Below are 19,591 nucleotides of genomic sequence, written 5' to 3' on the forward strand. Positions count from 1 at the left end.
GAAAAGAGCCTGGCCCCATCGTCTTGACGCTTTCCTTTCAGATATTTGTACACATTGATAAAACCCCCTCAGTCTTATCTTCTAATCAGGCCCAGCTCTCTCAGCCTGGCCTCGTGCTACAGCTTTTCCAGTTCCCTCAGCATCTTCGTAGCCCTCCTTTGGACTTGCTCCAGTAGCTCCATGTCCCTCTGGTACTGGGGAGCCCAGAACTGGGCACAATACTTCAGGTGGGGCAGGATCACCTCCCTCGACCTGCTGGCAACCGTCTTCCAAATGCACCCCATGATGCTGTTGGCTTTCTTGGCCACAAGGACACATGGCCGGCTTGTGTTCATCTTGGTGTCCAAACACACCATGGGGGGCATCAAGCCTGGCCCTGAAGGGATTGTCCTGCTCTGCTCTGCCTGCTGCTGCCTCATCTCGAGCACTGCATGCAGTTTTGGGCAGTACAATATCAGAAGGACTTAAAAGTGCCCAAAGGAGGGCTACAAAGGTGGTGAAGGGTCTGGAGGGCAAGATGTATGAGGAGCAGCTGAGGTGCCTTGGTTTGTTCAGCCCAGAGCAGAGCAGGCTGAGGGGAGGCCTCATGGCGGCCTGCAGCTCCCTCACGAGGGGAGCGGAGGGGCAGGCGCTGAGCTCTGCTCTCTGGGGACAGTGACAGGACCCGAGGGGACGGCATGGAGCTGGGACAGGGCAGGGTCAGGCTGGGGGTGAGGGAAAGGTTCTGCACCCAGAGGTTGTCAGACACCTGGACAGTATCCCCAGGGCAGTGGTCACAGCACCGAGCTGCTGGAGTTCAAGGAGCATTGGGACAACGCTCTCAGACATAGGGTCTGGTTCTTGGGAGGTGTTGTGTGGAGCCAGGTGATCCTCTAGTGGAGGGTGTCCCTGCCCTTGGCAGGAGGTTGGAACTAGATGATCTCTAAGGCCATTTGAAACCCAAACCATTCTATGATACGATCCTTTTGGATCCTTTCCAACTCAGGATATTCTGTGATCCTGTGATCACAGTGTATAACACGCATGCATTCGTAAAATGCATTACAGTAATCATGATTTTTTTCACCGTTCTGTCACTGAGTGGTAAACCGTACCTAAAAATGTCGAATTTATCAGAATTCTGTCTACAAAAAGGTGGTGTCCAGAATAGCTATAAAGTAGCATCTTATTATTTCCTGGTAACTTCTTAACAGGGCGACAAAGGTCAGACAATTGACAGATATTGATGTTAAATGACTTTAAAATGACTATGTCTTGGTTCACTGTTGGCACTGCTTTTCCCTGCTTCCCAGGTGACATCTGGTAGCTGACAATGTTCGTAATCGCAGGCTGTAGCAAAGTGCAGTAAAAAGGCATTATGGTCCTTACTTCCCGGTCAGTAGGCCATTGTAAGTATCAGTGAACGCAGATCCTATCATTACATTTTAATTAGAGCAGCACTTACAAGAAAGAGGGGGAAAATGCAAATTTCAAGTTAAAATGGAGCCACATTTTTTGAGCCACAAGCTTCTATTAATGCATATAATTAAACTACTAAGTGATTGTTCACTCCCTGTAGAGTTGGAAGTGTCACTCAACGCAGTAGCTTTCAAGTGTTACCACTGTTAATAGTTATAAATAATACAGCTGATGGAGATAAGGAATGCTGCGATATGGAGAGTTAAGATACCATTCATTTTAATGCAGTCGGATGTGAATTTAATCATCTGTCTAATGCAGGGACTACAGTAAAGGAACCAATTCAAGTTCATGGAATCAGGTTGAGAGGCACCTCATTTCTAGTGGACAGTCATTAAAAGCTAGGTTTTGGTGACCTTTATTTTTAACAAAACCTGACATTTTTGTAAAACGCTTAATATAAATTGCTTCGCTTATCCTATAACTGATATCTCCTACAACAGTTGAACATCTTGAGAGCAGGAAGATTAAAGATGGCAACTGAATCTCTGTTTGGTAAGAAGATGAAGTGGAATCCAATAAAAACAGTCTCTTTTTGGAGCAAAGGGAAGAACTACAGCTTTTGGGTCTCTTCAAAACATTCATTTTTTATTTTTTTTTGTGCTTAGAGTGGTCAGTAAAATCAGATGGAAGTGAAAAGATGAAATCTTTTAATATTGGCTGATACATGATATGACCAAACTTGAAAATGGGACCAAACCAAACCACTGTGTAGTCTCATTATGATTCCAAACCATTGTGACCTTTCTGTTGCAACTGTGAACTGATAGATGGTTGACTGACAGATTTATAATTCAAAAAGGTTGTTGCAAACACGTAAGAAAGTGAAATGTTTGAGCTCAGGACTTCATCTCCAGATTCCATCTCATGTTCTGAGCTTTTTTTGCTTCACATTAGTGTTATGTTGACTTTTGATTTTTACTTAATGTCTGTTTTGTTGGACAACAATTACAGTGTCATGCAATTTATAAGACTCAAAGCAATTGATGGGAGTTGAACAAAAGGATTCCATCATGCACTTTGATACGTCTGCCTTGATGGAAAAATCAGCAGCTTCTTGGCATCTAAATGACTAACTTTACACCCGTCGGACCCTGATTATTCATAGTGGCAGTGAGTTTGGGAGGTGGTGGATGAATGGATCCTGCAGACGCCATTAGCTTTAATAACAGGGAACTTCTACAACAAAGGCATATGCTAGTAAAATCAATTACTATTCTCATAAAACATTTTAGCAGCTAACTTGTATAACCTTGTAGCCTGAGTGTGTGCTGATGGGATCTTATTAAGATTCATTGTTTGCAATTCGTAGAGCAGCTGTTCCTACAAGTAAAGTATGTTTAATGGAGCTCAGGTGAAGCAACAAAAAAAAAAAAAGTGAATTCCAGGTTTTTCTGGTTACTCAGTATATTATTTGCTGTGAAAGAATACTCAGTGTTCCTCTCCTACCACATAAATTGGCCAAGGTTATGACACACGTTATTTTAGGGTATACAAATGGTCATGTTTATGGACTTCCAGGTCATTAAAAGCTTTGATTGATCTGAACTCTATATATGTATTTATTATTATTAAACCACCACGACAATCCTTTACATCCTGTCCATCATCTACGTACGCAAATTTAAAATTTTACTCCAGCATCCATCTTTATTATACAAGAAGTGCTAAGTGCTACTTGGATTACAGTCTTTAGCTAGAGGGGAGAGAACTGGAAGTTCAAAGAAAATTGGTTTAGTAGCTTTGAAGTTGTATGTGCTTCCATTTAGAATATTCATGTGTGTGAGAGTACAACGCCGCGTCCTCAAGTGATTCAAAAAGCCGGGAAATATGTAGGGATCCTTTCTCTCCAGGTCGTCTGTAGCTTCTTGCATCGCAGGGCATTAGCAGAAGTGGATTTAAGTCTTGATTGAGTGCCTGCCTAGACTGGATGGAAAGCCTCCTGTTGACTCCAGAGGTGCTTTGGATGGTGGTCTCTGAACAGATGCTGCTCAAGGGATTAAATTTGTTTTGGCAGTAAGCTGTTCTGAACGGATTTATCAGTTGAAGACACCTTTTAAGGTGTCTAATTAAAAAAAGGAAAGGCTACAGTTACTACTAAAGCTTCGAATGTGTTGGCATTTTGTAGTTCCTTTTGTTTCGTGAGAGACTCAATCAAAACTGTTTACAAATGGGAAAAGGTTAAGCCTTTAAACATTGGGATTTACGGAAACTCTTTAAAGTTTACCACTGAAAAAAGGGGTTCTGGAAGAAAAGAGATACTGCTTTGTTGTATTTTTGAAATTCTTTCAAAAAATATTTATTATTAATTAAACTTGAGGAATATTTTGAGAAATAATTTAAGAAATAAAGCTGAAACTTTGCCTTTTTAATGCCAGTGTTACGGAAATATGAAGTAGCATTATCAGCCAGCTTTATATATTGACAGGAAATACGCAGCATGGAGGAAGTGGCAAAATTCATGATGTGATTAGAAACCTTAACTTTTGACCTTGCCTTTGACTGCTGGATGTTTTTAACCTTAGCACTGTGTTGATGCGTTTGCCTTTAATCTGCAATGTAAATCAGGGAATGTTTTAAATATTCTGCCTGGTGAATCATAGATGCTGCTGCATTCAGCTCAGCATTGTTGCGAATATTAATACATTGCCTATCGGGAAGCTTTTTCCCTTGCTGGAGTGGCTTATTTACCTTTCCGTATCTCATTGTGGAAGCGTCATTGCTTTCTTACCATAATGTCTTTCTCTTCTCCAGCTCTGCTTGGCCATAACTCCTCTCGTTAAAGCAGTCACTTTTTACAAGATTGGCTCATTCCTTTTTTCACAGTCGCTTTCTTTTCCATTAGAGCACCTCTAACCACCCACAGAAGTGGGAAGGCTGTCCTTTCGGGTTGGTCCAGGCCAACGCTATCCCAAATTATTTTCCTGACCCCTAATATGCTGTATGATTTGGGGTAACACCTTCTTCACCTGCCTGCTTTGACCATGAGCCTGGTGACTTATTTTTTTTCCCCCTCTTTGCATCTTGAGGGTCAGATACACGCTGGGGCTGGCACAAAAGAAGAGAGGAGGGTGGTTGAGCAAGGGCGCTGTGTCTGCCTTCCCTCTCGGCCACCAGGATGATATTTATCATTTTTTTATGATTTATGATATTTATGATTTATGATATTTATGATTTATGATATTTGTGATTTATGATATTTGTGATTTATGGTATTTATGATTTACCTGCAAAGTCAAACTGAGCCCTTGGGGCAAAGGGGAGGACGAACCCTTCTGGGAGGTGCTCTAAGCAGACACAGCACATGGGGGCAGATCCTGCTTCCACCACTTCTCCTCTACTGCTCGTTAGTCTTCTCCGTAACCCAGTCCAACACCGAAACAAAACTATTCTCCCCAAAACGTGTTCTCCCGCATCAGTGAGGTGAGTCATCCTGGCCGAGGGTCTGCAGGAACTGGAGCTGGCAGGAGGCGTGGGCAGGGCAGGGAGCGCGAGCCAGCCCCGAGTGCCTCCGAGGAAGTCATTTACGTCCTCGCCTCGGAGATGATGGTGATGGTGATGATTTCACGGAGCTGGCAAAATGAGTGTTTTTCGTCTCCTGGTGGTGATACGAGGTTTGTGATGAACAGGGGGGTTGTACAGAGTGCGTAAACAGCTGGGAAAAGGAGAAGACCAACCTTTTTGTACCCAAACGCACTCCAGCGTGAGCGCCGTGGTGCTGGGGTCCAGTCATTGGTTTCTGTCTGCGTTTGGCTTGTTTCTCTACAAACCACTCACTTCGCAAGGAGCACAGCTTAGTGGGGACACACACAAGGTACCTTGTCCCTCTGAGGTGCTCTGCGGCCTCATGTCTTGGGCACTCTTTGAGGAGAAATGCAGGATTTGATAGATTTTCAGTTTTGCAGCAGCAACACGAACTTTGTCCACAGTCCTTATCTTGTTTTGTGTCTCAGGCTGATTCCTCTTCGCTCTCTCTGTTCAGATGTACACAATGGCTCAGGAGGCTGCTGGAAAAGGGTTTTGACCACTTTCTTTTTTACAGATGCATTCGCTCTGATGTGTTTTGCTCTGGAGCCGCCCAGCAGGAGCAGCAGTGTGGGCGTGCAGGACAGAGGCTGCTGGAGCTGGCCAAGGCTTCGGCAGGGCGCCTGCTTGAGATGGCCCAGGCTGATGTGGTCCTGCTGTTCCTCTCACCATGTTCCCTCCCTCCCATCCTTGTGCTGGATCTCGCACGCATTCGAGCCCTTGCAGATCCTTTTTGGTGTGCTCAAGCCAGCAGCAAACCATTTGCCATTTCTTTAAGCAGTTAAAGGCTGGGTTTGTGCAGCAACAAAGCCTCTCGGAGTGGGGAGATCCTGCTCCCAGCAGGCTGCTAATGGCACTTTATTCCGGCGTCAGGGCTTGCAGGAGCTCTCCAGGAGCTGGTTTAACACACAGCAGCAGCAGGAAAATCGCAGAGTGGGGCCGGGCCACGTGAACGCATCGAAGCACTAAAGCAAAGTGCTGGGGAGCACCAAAGCTGGCGCAGCAACTGGTGGGACCGCGATAGCCAGCCATTAACTCAGCTTAATAAACTTGAGGTTCTTTTATTACAAGAACACTGAGCTGGAGAGGGATCAAGCTGGAGATTTCAAGTGTGCAGTGGTCTAATCCAATATTATACTTAGCCTGGAGATGCAGTTAGAAGGAGAACTATACCATCACTTAATTTAATGGCTCTTTGGTTCAGGGTGCCTTACCTGTTTTTTTTTTTTTTTTAATATATTATTGTTGTTATTAGTAAATTATTTTAATTAACATTACTGAAGTTTAATCTGGAAAAAAAAACAACCACCATGATTGATGTGTAGTGCGAGCTCAGTTTGCAGCTCTCCACTGGGATTTATTCACAGAAGTTAGCAGGAGATCCAGCGTGTCCTCCTGTTCTCCAGGATTGTTCCGAACCTCATTGTGGAATAAATCTGTTTTTCTTCATTGCTATTCAAATGATGTGTCCCAGACACATTGATTAATCTCTAAATGTGGTCTGCTGAGATTGAAGATAAGTGCGCTCATCTCTATTGTTCTAATTCTGAGCAGAGTCTGTTACAATAAATGGAGCAGTATCTATTGAATTCGTGCTGAAAGGTAGCGGCAACGCAGGGATTGGATTGGTAGCATCGTCATGTGTTTTTTTTTTCTTTATCGGCTTTCTCTTTAAGTCTATAATATACTTTTATTTCTAAAAACGCTATAAACTGATAAATACTGAAAATTCGGTGTAAGCCAGTCGTTCATAAGCCACACTTAGCATTGTGTTTTACGGAACCTGTCTTGAAATCAGTTTTGTTAGGGCATTGAAACCTCAGGAGATCTGCTTTGTTTCTCTCTGACTCACATTTTTGTTCCACTTTTGCAGGAGTTTTTTGAGAATCCTGCTTTTCGCCCGGACGGCATGAAGCTCTACCCAACGCTAGTGATCCGGGGCACTGGTCTGTACGAGCTGTGGAAGACTGGGAGATACAAGAGCTACCCCCCTAGCACTCTGGTGGATCTGGTGGCCAGAATCTTGGCTCTCGTCCCTCCGTGGACACGTGTGTACCGTGTTCAGAGGTAATTTGCTGCGGTGGGCTTTGGGTATTGATTTATCGCACTTGGAGGGATTCTTGCCTTAATTACAGCAAGATGTGACTTGGCCTGCTGCTATTTTTCAGTCGTAATCAGTAATGCACTATAAAGATTTTTAAACTGCCTCCCGTCTGTTCAGAAGGGGAAAGGCCAAGTAGAACGAGAAGCCATTTACATTGAACTGCCTCCCTAATACAACCAGAAACTTCAGGATTTCTGGAGGCCCCATTTTCGCTGCCAGTCAGACGAGCATAGGATGTGGCACACGCAGTACTCTGATGATAGTGATGGATAATTGCCTCTTGGCTGTGGGCGAAGTTTCCTATATTTATTACAGGAGCTACGAGGCTTGTTTTTTTTTCCCTGTTGCTCTAAAGACTTCCTGTCTTTCCCCATGGGCATTGCAGGATTTTCATCAGTGTATTATGACAGTGCTGTTATTGCCATTCAGAAGCCTCCCTTCCTGGGGCGGTAAGTAATACTTGCCCTAGCATTGTGTTTTCAGTGTGGGGTCCTTCTTGGATTATTTTTTCTGCTGTTATCTTCTACGTGTCTGATCGTAGGAAGGGAGGCTGCAGCACACTTAGCTCTTTTTGCATGTGCAGACACTGCTCGGTTGGCTTCCAGCTACACGAGCCAGAAATGGTGCCAGTGCCTAGCTCTAGAGTGCAGAATGAGAGAGCCTTGTGCTTTCCACCTCACCTGCCTGGACTTCTGTAAGGCATTTGTTTTTTATGCCCTCTTGGAAGTGTATTATGGAGCAGGGATAAGTGGGAAAACGAGGCAGAGAAGAAAATTGCTGAAGGCAAGAAACACTGGGTAGCCTTGACAAAGTATGGATGCAGCCTTGTCAGTGGAATTTCTCAAACATCCATTTAAAAAATCATCTTGCTCAAAGTCGTATTTATTTACACTAACACAAAAAGTAGTAGGGCACTGAGGAAGCCTCATGGATGGTGCAAAGCATCCCTGAAAGAGAGGATGCACAAGCAGGATCTGGTGGTGTTGAAGCTGGAGTGATAACGAGATGGAGTTCAGGAAAGTTTGAGGTCAAGCTCTGAGGAGGTTGTGCTTCAAACTGGGAGATTGCCATGTGAAAATAGCAGAGGAGGAAATGTTTCCACTGTCTTGGTCCATAATATAAATAAGCTACTGGTGAAAGCAGCTGTGAAAAGCATTTTTTTCCCCCAAGATAACTTTTTGGAGACAGAGGTATTAATGCAGACTTTGGTAAGCCCTTATCTGGAATAATCCCCATCTTCAAGAAAATGAACTGTGGAAGTATGTGCACAGGAGCATCAGTCTTCTTTTTGAAGGATAGAGGTGGGCAGAAAATCTCTGCAAGTTTATGAGGGAAGGAAAATAACCCTTTAAGAAACGGGAAGATTGATTTGGGCACAGAACGAAATGGGAAATAGCCTTGAATAAAGCGACACGGGAAGCTGGAAATTTTCTGTCAGCCAAAGGGATGAGATTCGGGAGCTTTGCAGAGTTACCAAAGAGGAGGAGAAGAAAGCAGGAAGATTGGAAAGCTTGGTTAGGCTGATGAATGTGGACGTGTTCCAGCAGATAACAGAGACATGGATTCGGTGACCAGGAGATCCTTCCTGCAGATCTCCACTAATGCGAGAGGCTCGTGGCTGTGGCTCTGAGAAGAAGGATGTGATGCTGATTTAGAAGGCAAAACACGTCTTAGAGGAAATATCTACTTGCTATTCCCCCAGGCTTGTCACATCATTTGTCGAAGCGTCATTAAAAGCAAACCTCCTGCCTTTCCCCCCATCTCTTCGTGATGGATTCCAGTGCAGACGTAGCGGCCCCGTTGTTGGGGATTCTCTTACCACAGGTTGTATCTGAAACAAACAGCTTTATTCTTAGAGGAAAGCAGAAGGCTGCAGGTCTTCTCCTGAAGAACACGGGCCTGGCAGAGGGTTTGCTTGGTGTGCTGGTTTCCCAGAGCCTGATGATGGGTTTCTTCTGGTGGCGGCAGCAGCCCCCGTCCAGCTGTCATCCAGCTGTCAGTTATTATGTTCCAGTGGAATAGCTGTTTTCTTGCTGACTGCCTCAATGTTATCTGAAACTTGTTCTTGGTGATTACAGATTTTTACACCTCCAGTGCAAAGTCCAAAAGCTATTACTTTGATCTAAATTGCTTTCAGGGTCATTGTGTGACTCTGCAGCAGAATAATGAGCAAAGCCAGATTGCTGAAGGATTCGTGGCCTCTTCCCAGCAATGCTTCGCTGAGGATAGCGACCGTTTCCAGCTCCCCCTTGCAGCCCCCTGCAACATTCCCTTTCCATCTCCCTCCTGTCTGCTTCCCCAGCTCCTCCCTCCTTCACCTCTTGCATTTCAGGCTCTATTTTTGCCATCTTTCCAGTTTCAGTTTGCCTTCCTGGAAGGCAGCTTGTGCTGAGCTCCCTGCACGCTGCCTGGCTGTGCATGCATTCGGGTTTTGTACCAAACACCACCAGAAAAGGGCTGAGCCATCCATCCCCTCCCTTATTGGGACCACCGTGTGAGATCTCCGGTCCCTACAAGCAGGTTTTCAGGAAACAAAAGAGACTTGATGTTCGTGTAGTCTGCCACATGTTCAAAACATGCAATTTAACAACTTGGGGGAGCACAGGAGAGGCATCCCTGGCAAAACACCATGGAAAGATTGAGATGCTAATGGCTGGTTGGAGGGGAATAATTCTTTGTGGTTACTTCGGACCTCTGGAGATGCTTATTGCTGTATTTGTCCTGAGTGTTTGTGAACCCGAGTATTTGAGAATCAGAAGATGAAATCGGCCCCGTTGAAGCTTCTGGCAAATTGCACATGAACTGTAGTAAGGTCAGGATTTAATCCCCCATATCCCTCAACTTAGTTAGCGTCTTAACAGCTCCTGAAATCAGTACATTGCTGTCTGGTGGGTGTTCAAAACAGGCCATTAATGTGTACACCAGTGATGCACACAGGGTATTTGTTTAAATACTCTGCCCTCATTTGAAGTGCGGCTAGAGAAGCTATTTCTTGCTTACTTTTTATTAAAAAGCTTATTTTTCACGTTTATATTTCAATTTAATTTGTTGCCTAGCAGGGAGATGAGAGAGGCTCAGGTTACTGTATCTTGTAATCTTTCATTTATTTACAGTAGATTATCTGCTCTTTCGTAGCTGACTCTGGATTTAGCTGAAGACTTGGTGCTGGAAGATGTTAGGCTGTTTTATCTACATCCCTATAGGAGAAATACATAAAGTCTGACTTTTTGGAGTTGTTCCATAATTAGCAAAAAAGGCATTTTAGTTAGATTATCACTGTAGATCTAACATGCCCTGATGAAAACACTGTTCTCCTCTAGTGTGTCCTTTAGTCACAATGTGAAGTGCTCATTTCCTCTAATTGAAGCTCTTTGAAGTATGTTGTGTTGGTTCTACAGCGTCGTATTTACTCAAAGAAATCCACGGAATAAATGAACTGGTTGCCTAATTGTATTTTGCCTCAACATTTTGGCACACGAGGGTAAGAGGCAATGAATTTTGCATGGATCTTTTGGCTTCTGGACGAAGAAGAGCAAGGAAAACAAGGTGGGGAAGTAAAACACGAGCTTTATGCTGGAGAAAGCTGTACTGGAAGTGGTGTGTGATGCTGAAATGGGAAGAGAATGGTGCAGTCTGAAGCACTTAATTCTTTATAGTAAAAGAAAACTCCTTTTCTTGCCCCCTTGCCAGCATCCCAGACTTCTCTAAGGCAACAGCAGCACAAGGATCAAGGCTTTAGGACCCTTGAAGACTTCCTCTTTTATACAGCTGCTGCCAAGCCCAGCAGTTGTTCATGGTGGCCGTGATGCGAATGCAAGTCCTCAAGGAACCGAATAGATCAATTAATACATTTTAAGAGGTCATCAGACAGCTGCTAGATGGTGATGACTTTCAATCACTACTGAACCAAGATGGATTAAGCTAATTACATTACCAATTCCCTGAACCATCTCATTCTCTGTATGTTTTTGTGATGCTCCGTGCTTTACTCTTTTGAATGTTTATGTAGACAAAGGAGAAATGCTCACCAAGGAACATCTACATATTAAGACCAAGCTATTTTACAACATGCTGAGTGTCTTTCACACTTGTATAGCCCTTGTTTCTTTGTAGAGGATCTGAGGGATTTTGCATTTTCCAGTAGAGCACTGGGGTTGGTGTGTTATCAGAAGGGCCAGGGTGGAGTTTGAGCAGGAGGAGGGAGGAGAAGCGTTTGGAATCGCTGTGGAACGCTGCATTAAAGAGGTGTGTGTGGTTGGGGTGTCCTTCTAATCATCATGCTTCTTTTTCTGCTTGGTCTGGGTCCATAAATCCTTCCTTCCCTAGGGATGCTATCCTGCTTTCCTAATGTCAAGTGGGACCAACTACTCTGGAAGGCAGTGGAGAGGCCAAATTTGGTCTTTTCTTTCAAATTCAATTTTCGTACCTCCCTTGGAGAGCTGAACGAGGGCGTCTTGCCGTTCGCAGACCCCCTGATTTATATTCCCACAGGAAGCCCCTCGATTTTCTGCCTGGGCTTTGCTGCAAATCATCAGCTAAACAAAACTTCCTCAGCTTTAAACAGCAAGCTTCCCAACACAAAAAAACATTGTCATTCTGATGAATTTTCCCTGATGGGCATTCAGCTCAGACCCAGCAGAAAGGCGAGCTCTGGTTCCCAACCCCTGGTCTCCAGCAGCAGGGACCATGAAGAACATCTGGCTTGGAGTCCTAGGCTACACACAACCTGGGCTGGGTGATCCTTTTTTCAGTTTTCCAAGTGAAGAACTGAGAGCAAAATTGTAGCTTATTTCTCAGGGTTGTAAAAGCCTACTTTTGTCTTCGGACTTTTTTTTTACTAAAATGAGCTCTATTGCTTTTTCCCTTCATTTTCCTCCTGCTTTTAGTTGATTTTCGCCTGTGTTATTTCTTCTTCAACCAAATACTTGAAACAAAGGTAATTCAGGTAAGTTCTGTGGTCAGCTATTTGGGATCATGGCCTAGGTGACCATAATGGTACTTTCTGGTTTATTGCCTGCTAATGCAGCTGTTTGAGGTTTTTCTTTTTCCTTTCATGCGCAGAGATATTCCGATGCCACTAGTGAGCTCTGGAGTGGAGCACGGGAACCTGAGAGAGCTTGCCTTGGCCAGGATGAAAGATCTTGGGACACAGGTAAAATATTTGTCACTTGATGTTGAGGGAGAGCTGTTTGATAATTTCACACGAAATAACAGATCCTTTTTGAGAAGAAAGTAGTGACCAGAATATGCTGTGATGATATCTTGGAAAAGCTCTTTCTGTTTGACACATTTTGTTGGTTTTTAGTCTAGAATTTGCCCCCATTCCTGAAGGGACTTGATAACTCTTTTCTTTTATTCAGGTTTTTAACAGAATGAAACCTTTTAAAGCAGAGAGAAGGCAGGAGTGTTTGTTTTTAATTTATGCCATTAGAAATTCGTCTTCCTTTCTCTTTCCCACGCATGCACTTACTTGACTAACAATTGGAAGAAAAGCTCTTAGGCTGAGTCCAGACAAATCTTCAAAGAGAGATTTCAGCACAGGCAAATGAGCCTTGATATCCTTGATATTTCTAAGGTCAAATAAAAAATATGAGCAGGAGTGGAGAGGAGGGAGAAGTGCAATTATACTTGAAGTCAGAGGCAGGTATGCGTACCCAGCTGTGATGCTCCTCAGTCAATGTTGGCTGTGCCCCATACACTCTGCTCAGCCACAGTTTGAAGCTCCTGCAGCCTCTGGTGAAGTTATGCCTGAATTCTGCCTTTCTTGGGACTGGGACACCCAAATCCATAGACAAAACATCACATGAACCCCACGCTCCTTCACACTGTTCCTTTAGGGTTTTAATTGCTTCGGTGTCCTGGTGCAGAGGCAGATCCTCACACAGCTGTTCCATACATGTCTATTGTGATTTAGTGCTCCCTCCCTCTAGCTCACCTTTCCTTTTTTTTTTCCTTAAAACCTCCTTAAAGAGGTTTTAAGGCATCCCAGCAGGACGGGAAAGAGGCCAGCATGAAGCAACCTAGACTGTAGTGAGAGCCTTGGTGTACTAGGAGGGATGCGAAAGCCAAATCCAGATGTGTGGCTGCGTGTGCTTCTGGATGGGTTAGATTTTGTTTTATTCTAACTGGGGCATAGGGGATGAGAGGGGAAAGCTTTGGAAAAAAAAAAGAAAAAAAGAAACCAGAAGTAAAGGAATGGTTTGAGGCAGAACAGTAATTACAGCTTTTACAGATGTACAGAAGCTAAGCTTTCATCTCTTTGTTTAAATACCAAGGATACTGAAGAAGCAATAATAAAGGTTTCATCTGCCGTGCTGTGTGTTGTGTACCTGTAGCCCCACATAAACTCACGGTGCTGAACTATGTTGTTGGTGTTTAACACGGATTGTTCTCTAGGCTACGTGTAGCTCCCTACTGCCTTTGCCATCTCGCTTGGATCTGGCAGTTGCGGTGCAAAAGATCAGCAAATAAACTCCAGCCTGCCTTCCTTCCAGCTGGGTTTTCTCTACCAACTTAATCTCTCCTGAGCTGATGCCCTGCACTTTCTCCTTAAATCATTCCTTCCAGACTCTCTCCGGTAGCAAGCCAGGATTTGGCAGACAGCTTTTCTGGCCGCCAAAGCTTCCATCCCTCCTGCTGGCTTTTCACTTCAAAACCAGGCAGGGGGGACAACCTCCGTGCTGCAGCTAAGCCTTTTCAATTGAGCTCTTTAGGGCTAATAGTGAACTCTTCCCTGGGTTTGATGCTAAAACCACTTCTCTTGATCTGAACCTGATCAAGACCAGCTGGAGAAATGGGGATATCTGATCCATGGTGGTCAGGGCTGAGCCTGGTAACTAAGCTGAACCATTAAAGGGCTTGTCAAGCAGGCAGTCATCGCTGTTAGAAGACCCAAATCTGTAAAAAATCGCTGCTGTGCAGATGATTATAGATTTTAATTTAGTGAGGCAGAAACACTGCAGCTGGTGGAATGAGGAACCAGGCAGTCTGCTGCAATATAGCCTGAAATGTAAGGTACTGGTGTGATTTCCTTGGGTCAGAGAAGAAAGCCAGAAATGTGCTTTGTCCTTTTTTACTCTTAGCTTGGAAAAGGAGAGAAGGCTGAGATGAGGAAGGGACTTGCAGGAATCATACACGTATGCTCAGTAAAGATCAGCCAGCTGTGGCAGTTCGGGCTTATCCTCTCTTTGCAGAACGTCTCGGTGAGGAGTTTTTGAGGGCTGGGGATCAGGCACGCCAGCACCACAACTGGCGTTTGCGATTGCTGGAAAGAAATTCTTCCTGAAATTCTTCCTGGAGGCACAGGATGCTGGCCTTTGAGCTTGCCAGCCACTGGCTGCAACTGGAGACATGCAAACGATAGATTGGGACACAGAATCTAAAACCATCATCCAAGAATACATCGTCCTTTCTCAGGTCTGAGGCTCTTAATGAAGAGAGGGAAGTGCCCTGCCTTTTACTGCACTGTTTGGGCAGTCAAACAAATGTAAAACAAAGAAGAATTTGCTATAAAGTCATGGCACTAAAGTGAATCCCAGTTTTGGCATAGCCCACTGTAGCAACAAACAAACAAAACCCACTTTTTCCTGTTGTTTGGGAGATTGTTGTTCCATGTTGATAATGGTATTTAAAAGGATTGAGAAGAGCACAGGGCATGAGCTAGAGCTGTGCTTGTTGTGGACGCTCCGAGTTACTGTGTGAATTAGATTTTGACACCTTTTCCTATCTGAAAGTCGGGCTTTTGGAAACATACGGACAGGTAGGTGTTGTTGCTGATGGAGCAATTACAGCCCGTTGGTGAAAGCTGTCTTCTTTCCCTCCAAGAACAGCAGTGAGCAACTAAACTCAGCTGTTTTGGATAAAAGCATTGCGGCCGTGCTTGGCTGACAAAAGTTGGATGAACCTTTGCATCGGCCTTGACAGTAAGGCCTGCTAAGATGTGAATTCACGCAGTCTCTGCAGTAGGAGTGCTGGGAGCATCACAACTGTTCACTAGCACAAATCGGTGCCAAATTGCTCAACTTTCATTGGTTTTGCTGAGAAGCACAAAAGGTTAGGCGAGCTATAGCCCATCTCTTCAGCACCGAGCGTGGAGCTTTGTCTCCTTCCCTTTTCTGACTCCTAAAGGAGAGAAAATCTCTTCTGGCTGCCTGTTTTCTACTTTCTCCTGGTCCCAAGCCTCTGTGGAGGCCAGATCAGCGTTAGCTTTACTTTCTTATACTTGGGTAGGACTTCTGCAACAGTTCTTGTGCGATAGTTTAAAAGGAAAAAAGGGTTGCTGAACATAAAAAACTGACTATTTAAGGACTCTGGTGCCCCAGCAGAGATTTTGCCAATGTTAAATCTTTCCAGTGTAGGGAAAAAATGGATTATACCAAAGTCTTTCTCTGTTTTTCTTCTGTGGATGCTGACTTTCCCTCCAGACCCTGCTGTTTGTGAATCAAGGGTACTTTTCCTCACGAACCGTAATGGTTGCTTAGTGAATTGATTTTTACCAGCATGTCTTCCCATTTAGCACAAAGACCTCTCTCCAAGATATATCAGGGATGGACTGGTGAGCATTTGTATTTTGAAGCCTACCCGTTTGAAATTCAACCTTGCAGCTTCATGCTATGTCAGCTGAGTTTTGAACCCAGTGGTTGGCTGGAAATCCGTGTGTTTCGGATCCTAATGTTTTTCTCCCATGTAATTTTTCTCTCCCTTTCTTTTCCAAGTGTCGTGACGTAAGGACAAGAGAGGTTGGAATTCAAGAAATTCACCATAAAGTGAGACCGTATCAGGTAGGATTTATTTGCTTTATAAAAGCTAACTACAGACACAATTTATTACATGCATGGAGGTTTTGGGATCCATTTGTTGAACATCCAGCCCTGCAGTTTGCCTTTGAAGCTGGATCCAGTTTTCCATTTATTTTCACAGCAGCTTTGGACGTGTTTTGTTTGACTGCAGTCACATGTTGGAATTTATGGGCCACCATATTCAACGAAGTGACTACAGCCACCAGTTATTTGACTATTTGCACTGCTGTAAAAAATAAGCAATTCTTTTTTACCGCTTCTCAACCTTCCCTTTTCTCCCTCCTCATTAAAAAAAATGGATTTGGGAAATGGCAAACCCACAGTATGTGCATGCTGAACAGGATTGAATATTTAGCAAGGCGAATTCACAGCTTTTTGTGTGAACGTGTATGTTTGTGTAGGCAAACAGAGCATGTATAAATCCACTTCTGCACATCTATCTGTATATATTAATGTCAGCAGGTCCATTGGGCACATAACACAGGGTGTATTTTTCCTTCCTGAAATAGTTCACAAAAAGATTGCCGTGCTTATTTTGTAGAAAGGAAAAGATACACGGCTGAACTTCAGACGTTCGGTTCAGGAAATTAATCCTCCATCTCACTCCAGTTACAAGAAGGGATCGATTCTTCCAGGGAGTGGCCAGGACATCCGTGGCCACGTTTGGGACCAAGGAGATGAGCTTTCTAACATCACATCGTGTGGGATCTATCTTTGTATGCATGGGTGCCGTGCCATATAAATGACATCCTGGAAGCATTCTCTTCCTGTTCCTTTGCTGACAGTAAGGAGAGACTGCGATGATTACAGAGTTTGTCCATCACATATTGTCTCTTCTTTCAAACATGAATTCTTCGTGCCAGACAGCAAGTGCTGCCTCTCTCAAGTAGAAAGCTGTCAGAATGACACACTGTGCAGTGGGCACGTACCCACTTGCTAAATGTGACTGACTAAACCGGGACTAATCTATGTGTCAACACAGAGATTCCTAGCAGAGGTCCTCTCACTTGCATTTTGGAAGCTCTGCTGAGTATTTAGGCATCAAAGAGGCTCCAAGTGAGGTGCCAGAAGTAGCATGAATATTCTCCGAGCTTAGCATCTGAAAGATGTTCTCACTTTGCAAATCAGAGATTACTGGGAGCCATATTCTATTTTTCTCCTGCCATTATGTAGAGTCAGCTGGAGTGGAATATTTCCCATCTCGCTGACTGCATAACAGAAATCCAGCATGGAAATCTGTAATGATCCCAAATAAATTATCTTGTTCTTGGTAGATTTGTGCTGAGGCTGTACAGACTCATTTGTACATAGGCCATGCAGCCTTTCTGCTCTTTCCCCGTTTCCTAATTCGTGGTCATTTCACAAAATATCTTCCAAAGATGTCTGTTGTCAGCAGTGCTAATCTAATTTAAATTGTAAATTTCCCGAGTAGTTAGCAAATAGCTTATCACAGGGTTTTCAAAGCAACATTATGTTGAATATTCCCTTTGTTAAACTCATCTAGCTGAGTGGCAGGAGGATGTCATTATGTAGTCTTAGCAAAATTTATCATGACAGCAACCAAGAGGAAAATTCGGAAAATGGTATAATTTTTCATGAGCTTTAGACTAATGACAAGGTATGATGTTTTTCTCGGCTTCGTAAATAAACAACACATTCTCTTGAGAAGAGAGACTATCATGTCAGACGTAAAATAAATTAATCGTTTCCTATAATTAATTACACTTGATGCAACTTCTTTGTGTTCAGGATCAGTAGGCTGTATATATTTTTACAATGGTGATGGTGTGTCTGCTTTTAAAAGTCTTTAAAAGAAATCAATTTGAAGTGGATTACTTGCCCGTAGCTGGTTATTTACAGAGCTGTCTCTAAGCTCCCTTTTCAATTAGTGGCATTTCTCCATCGCAGAGGAAGGAGATGGTTAAGATCGCTTGCTCTCAGGCTGGTTAAAGATGGATAGTGCTACGTAATAGCCTTAAAAATGCTCTGGTGGATTGCTGCTGTGAAGAGAGGTTGGACTGACAGGTTTGGAGAGGCAAAGGGCAATGACAGCTCCGTTACAATTTCTGCTTTAACACTAATACAGGTTCATATCTGTAAGAAGCCGCTGTTTCTGCAAAACAGTTCTTTTTTTGTATCAAGATAATGATCTCGGTGGAGAGCCTTAGTGAGAGGAAGGCTGGCTTCAAAGCAGGGAGTAGCTGCTCTAGGTCAAGCGCAATCTACACCTGGGTTTTCCCTTTATTTGTCCAAGTAAATTTAAGCCAGACTGTACCAGCCGTTTAATAGGTCTGCATGTTGACATGGTCGTCCACCCTAACGAGAATTATTCTTCCCCAGCACACGGGGTGGTTCAGGTGAGGGTCTGACACAGGGAACTGCAGCGTGCAGTGCGTGGCTGGGCACCGACCGACCAGGAGGTGAGCCAGGCTGGCTTTTGCCAAATTTCTACCAGTATCCCATAAAGGAGAAGGCTTTGTGCATCTCTTGAGTCGCTGCAAACCCTTTGAGGGGATTTTTTTATCCTAGGCCCCTCTGTTGTGCACGGTGGGGAATACTAAAGACTCGATCCAAGACTTTTCTGAGCAGATCAGGTTGTCTGCTACGTGCTTATGATGCTATTAAAATGCAGATAGTATAAACCTGTCTGGTGGAGGTTCCTGCAATCTTACTTCATCTGCCTACCAGTGCCTTTTGGACTGGTTGTTGGCATAACAGCTTCTAGGCCTACTGGAGAACAAGCAATGGCGCCAAATTTACTAGTTTTTGCTTTGTTTTTGTCCTCAGGAGAACTCAGAAGTTCTCAAATCTTGCCGCTTTGAACTCTCAGTATAGCAGAGTGTAATAACATTTTGTTTTAAATTAGCACTAAGCTTTAACCCAACTGCTTGTCTGCCGTGGGTTCCCCATATGACACTACCAGCCCAATCTGGGTATTTCAGAAAATCTCATGCCCTCGTATTTGCCTGTACATTTCCATTTTACTCGTGGTGTTATGTACACAGGAGTAGATCTGGATCAGCCTGCGCCAGCCGTCCTTAGCAAGCTGGAGTTGTAGCTGTGCTCCCAGAGAATTTGGCACATTGGCAGACATCTGTTCGGGCACTCACCCCGTGAGCTGTACGTCAGTGCTGAAATGAGCCCTGCTTCTGTAGTCAGTAAGGGATTTAATTGTGAGCTGTGTTCACCCAGGCTTCGTCATGGACTAGAGCAGGCAGGCGACAGAATCCCTTATGGCTTTTCTGTAAACAAATCTTTAATTCATGGATTTCTGGGTATTAGAGGATTTGTAGAAAAAAAAAAGAAAAAAACAAAAACAAAACACAAAAACCCACAGATGTCCTTTGCTTGAGTCTCTGTAGTAGTGGGAAGAGCATGGCAAGGTATACCCAGGGATCAATCCTGTACTGTGCCATCAGGAAGGAAATGTTGGATACACCACCACCACGTTTGTGCACAGGGCAGCCACTGCTGTTGGTCATTCACATTTGAGTTCCTAAATTAAAGGAGTCTCTCAGAGGTGTGGAGGTATGTTTACACCCAATGGTTTTAGTTTAGCTCAGGGGTAGGCTTTTGAAACGAATGCTGTGATCATTCCCTAACTTCAAAACCTGAAACACAAAACCTGATTGCTTTCAGATGAATTTAGAAGGTGCCTTCCAGGAGCACACCTAGTGTACCTGAGACATCAATGGAGCCTAGTTCT

General features: G+C 44.0%; 1 protein-coding gene across 1 annotated transcript in view; it reads left to right on the top strand.

The window, feature by feature from the left end:
* The window catches only part of ELP3 (elongator acetyltransferase complex subunit 3), an 81,847-nt gene that overhangs the window by 40,259 nt on the left and 21,997 nt on the right, over nt 1-19,591 (top strand). The window contains exons 10-12 of the mRNA XM_084283640.1: nt 6,857-7,050; nt 12,149-12,239; nt 15,802-15,867. Coding sequence (XP_084139766.1) covers nt 6,857-7,050; nt 12,149-12,239; nt 15,802-15,867 — 351 coding nt within the window. The remainder of the gene's footprint in view (nt 1-6,856; nt 7,051-12,148; nt 12,240-15,801; nt 15,868-19,591) is intronic.

The sequence above is a fragment of the Netta rufina genome (assembly GCF_964035555.1).
Source record: "Netta rufina genome assembly, chromosome: 3".
Taxonomy (NCBI): Eukaryota; Metazoa; Chordata; class Aves; order Anseriformes; family Anatidae; genus Netta; species Netta rufina.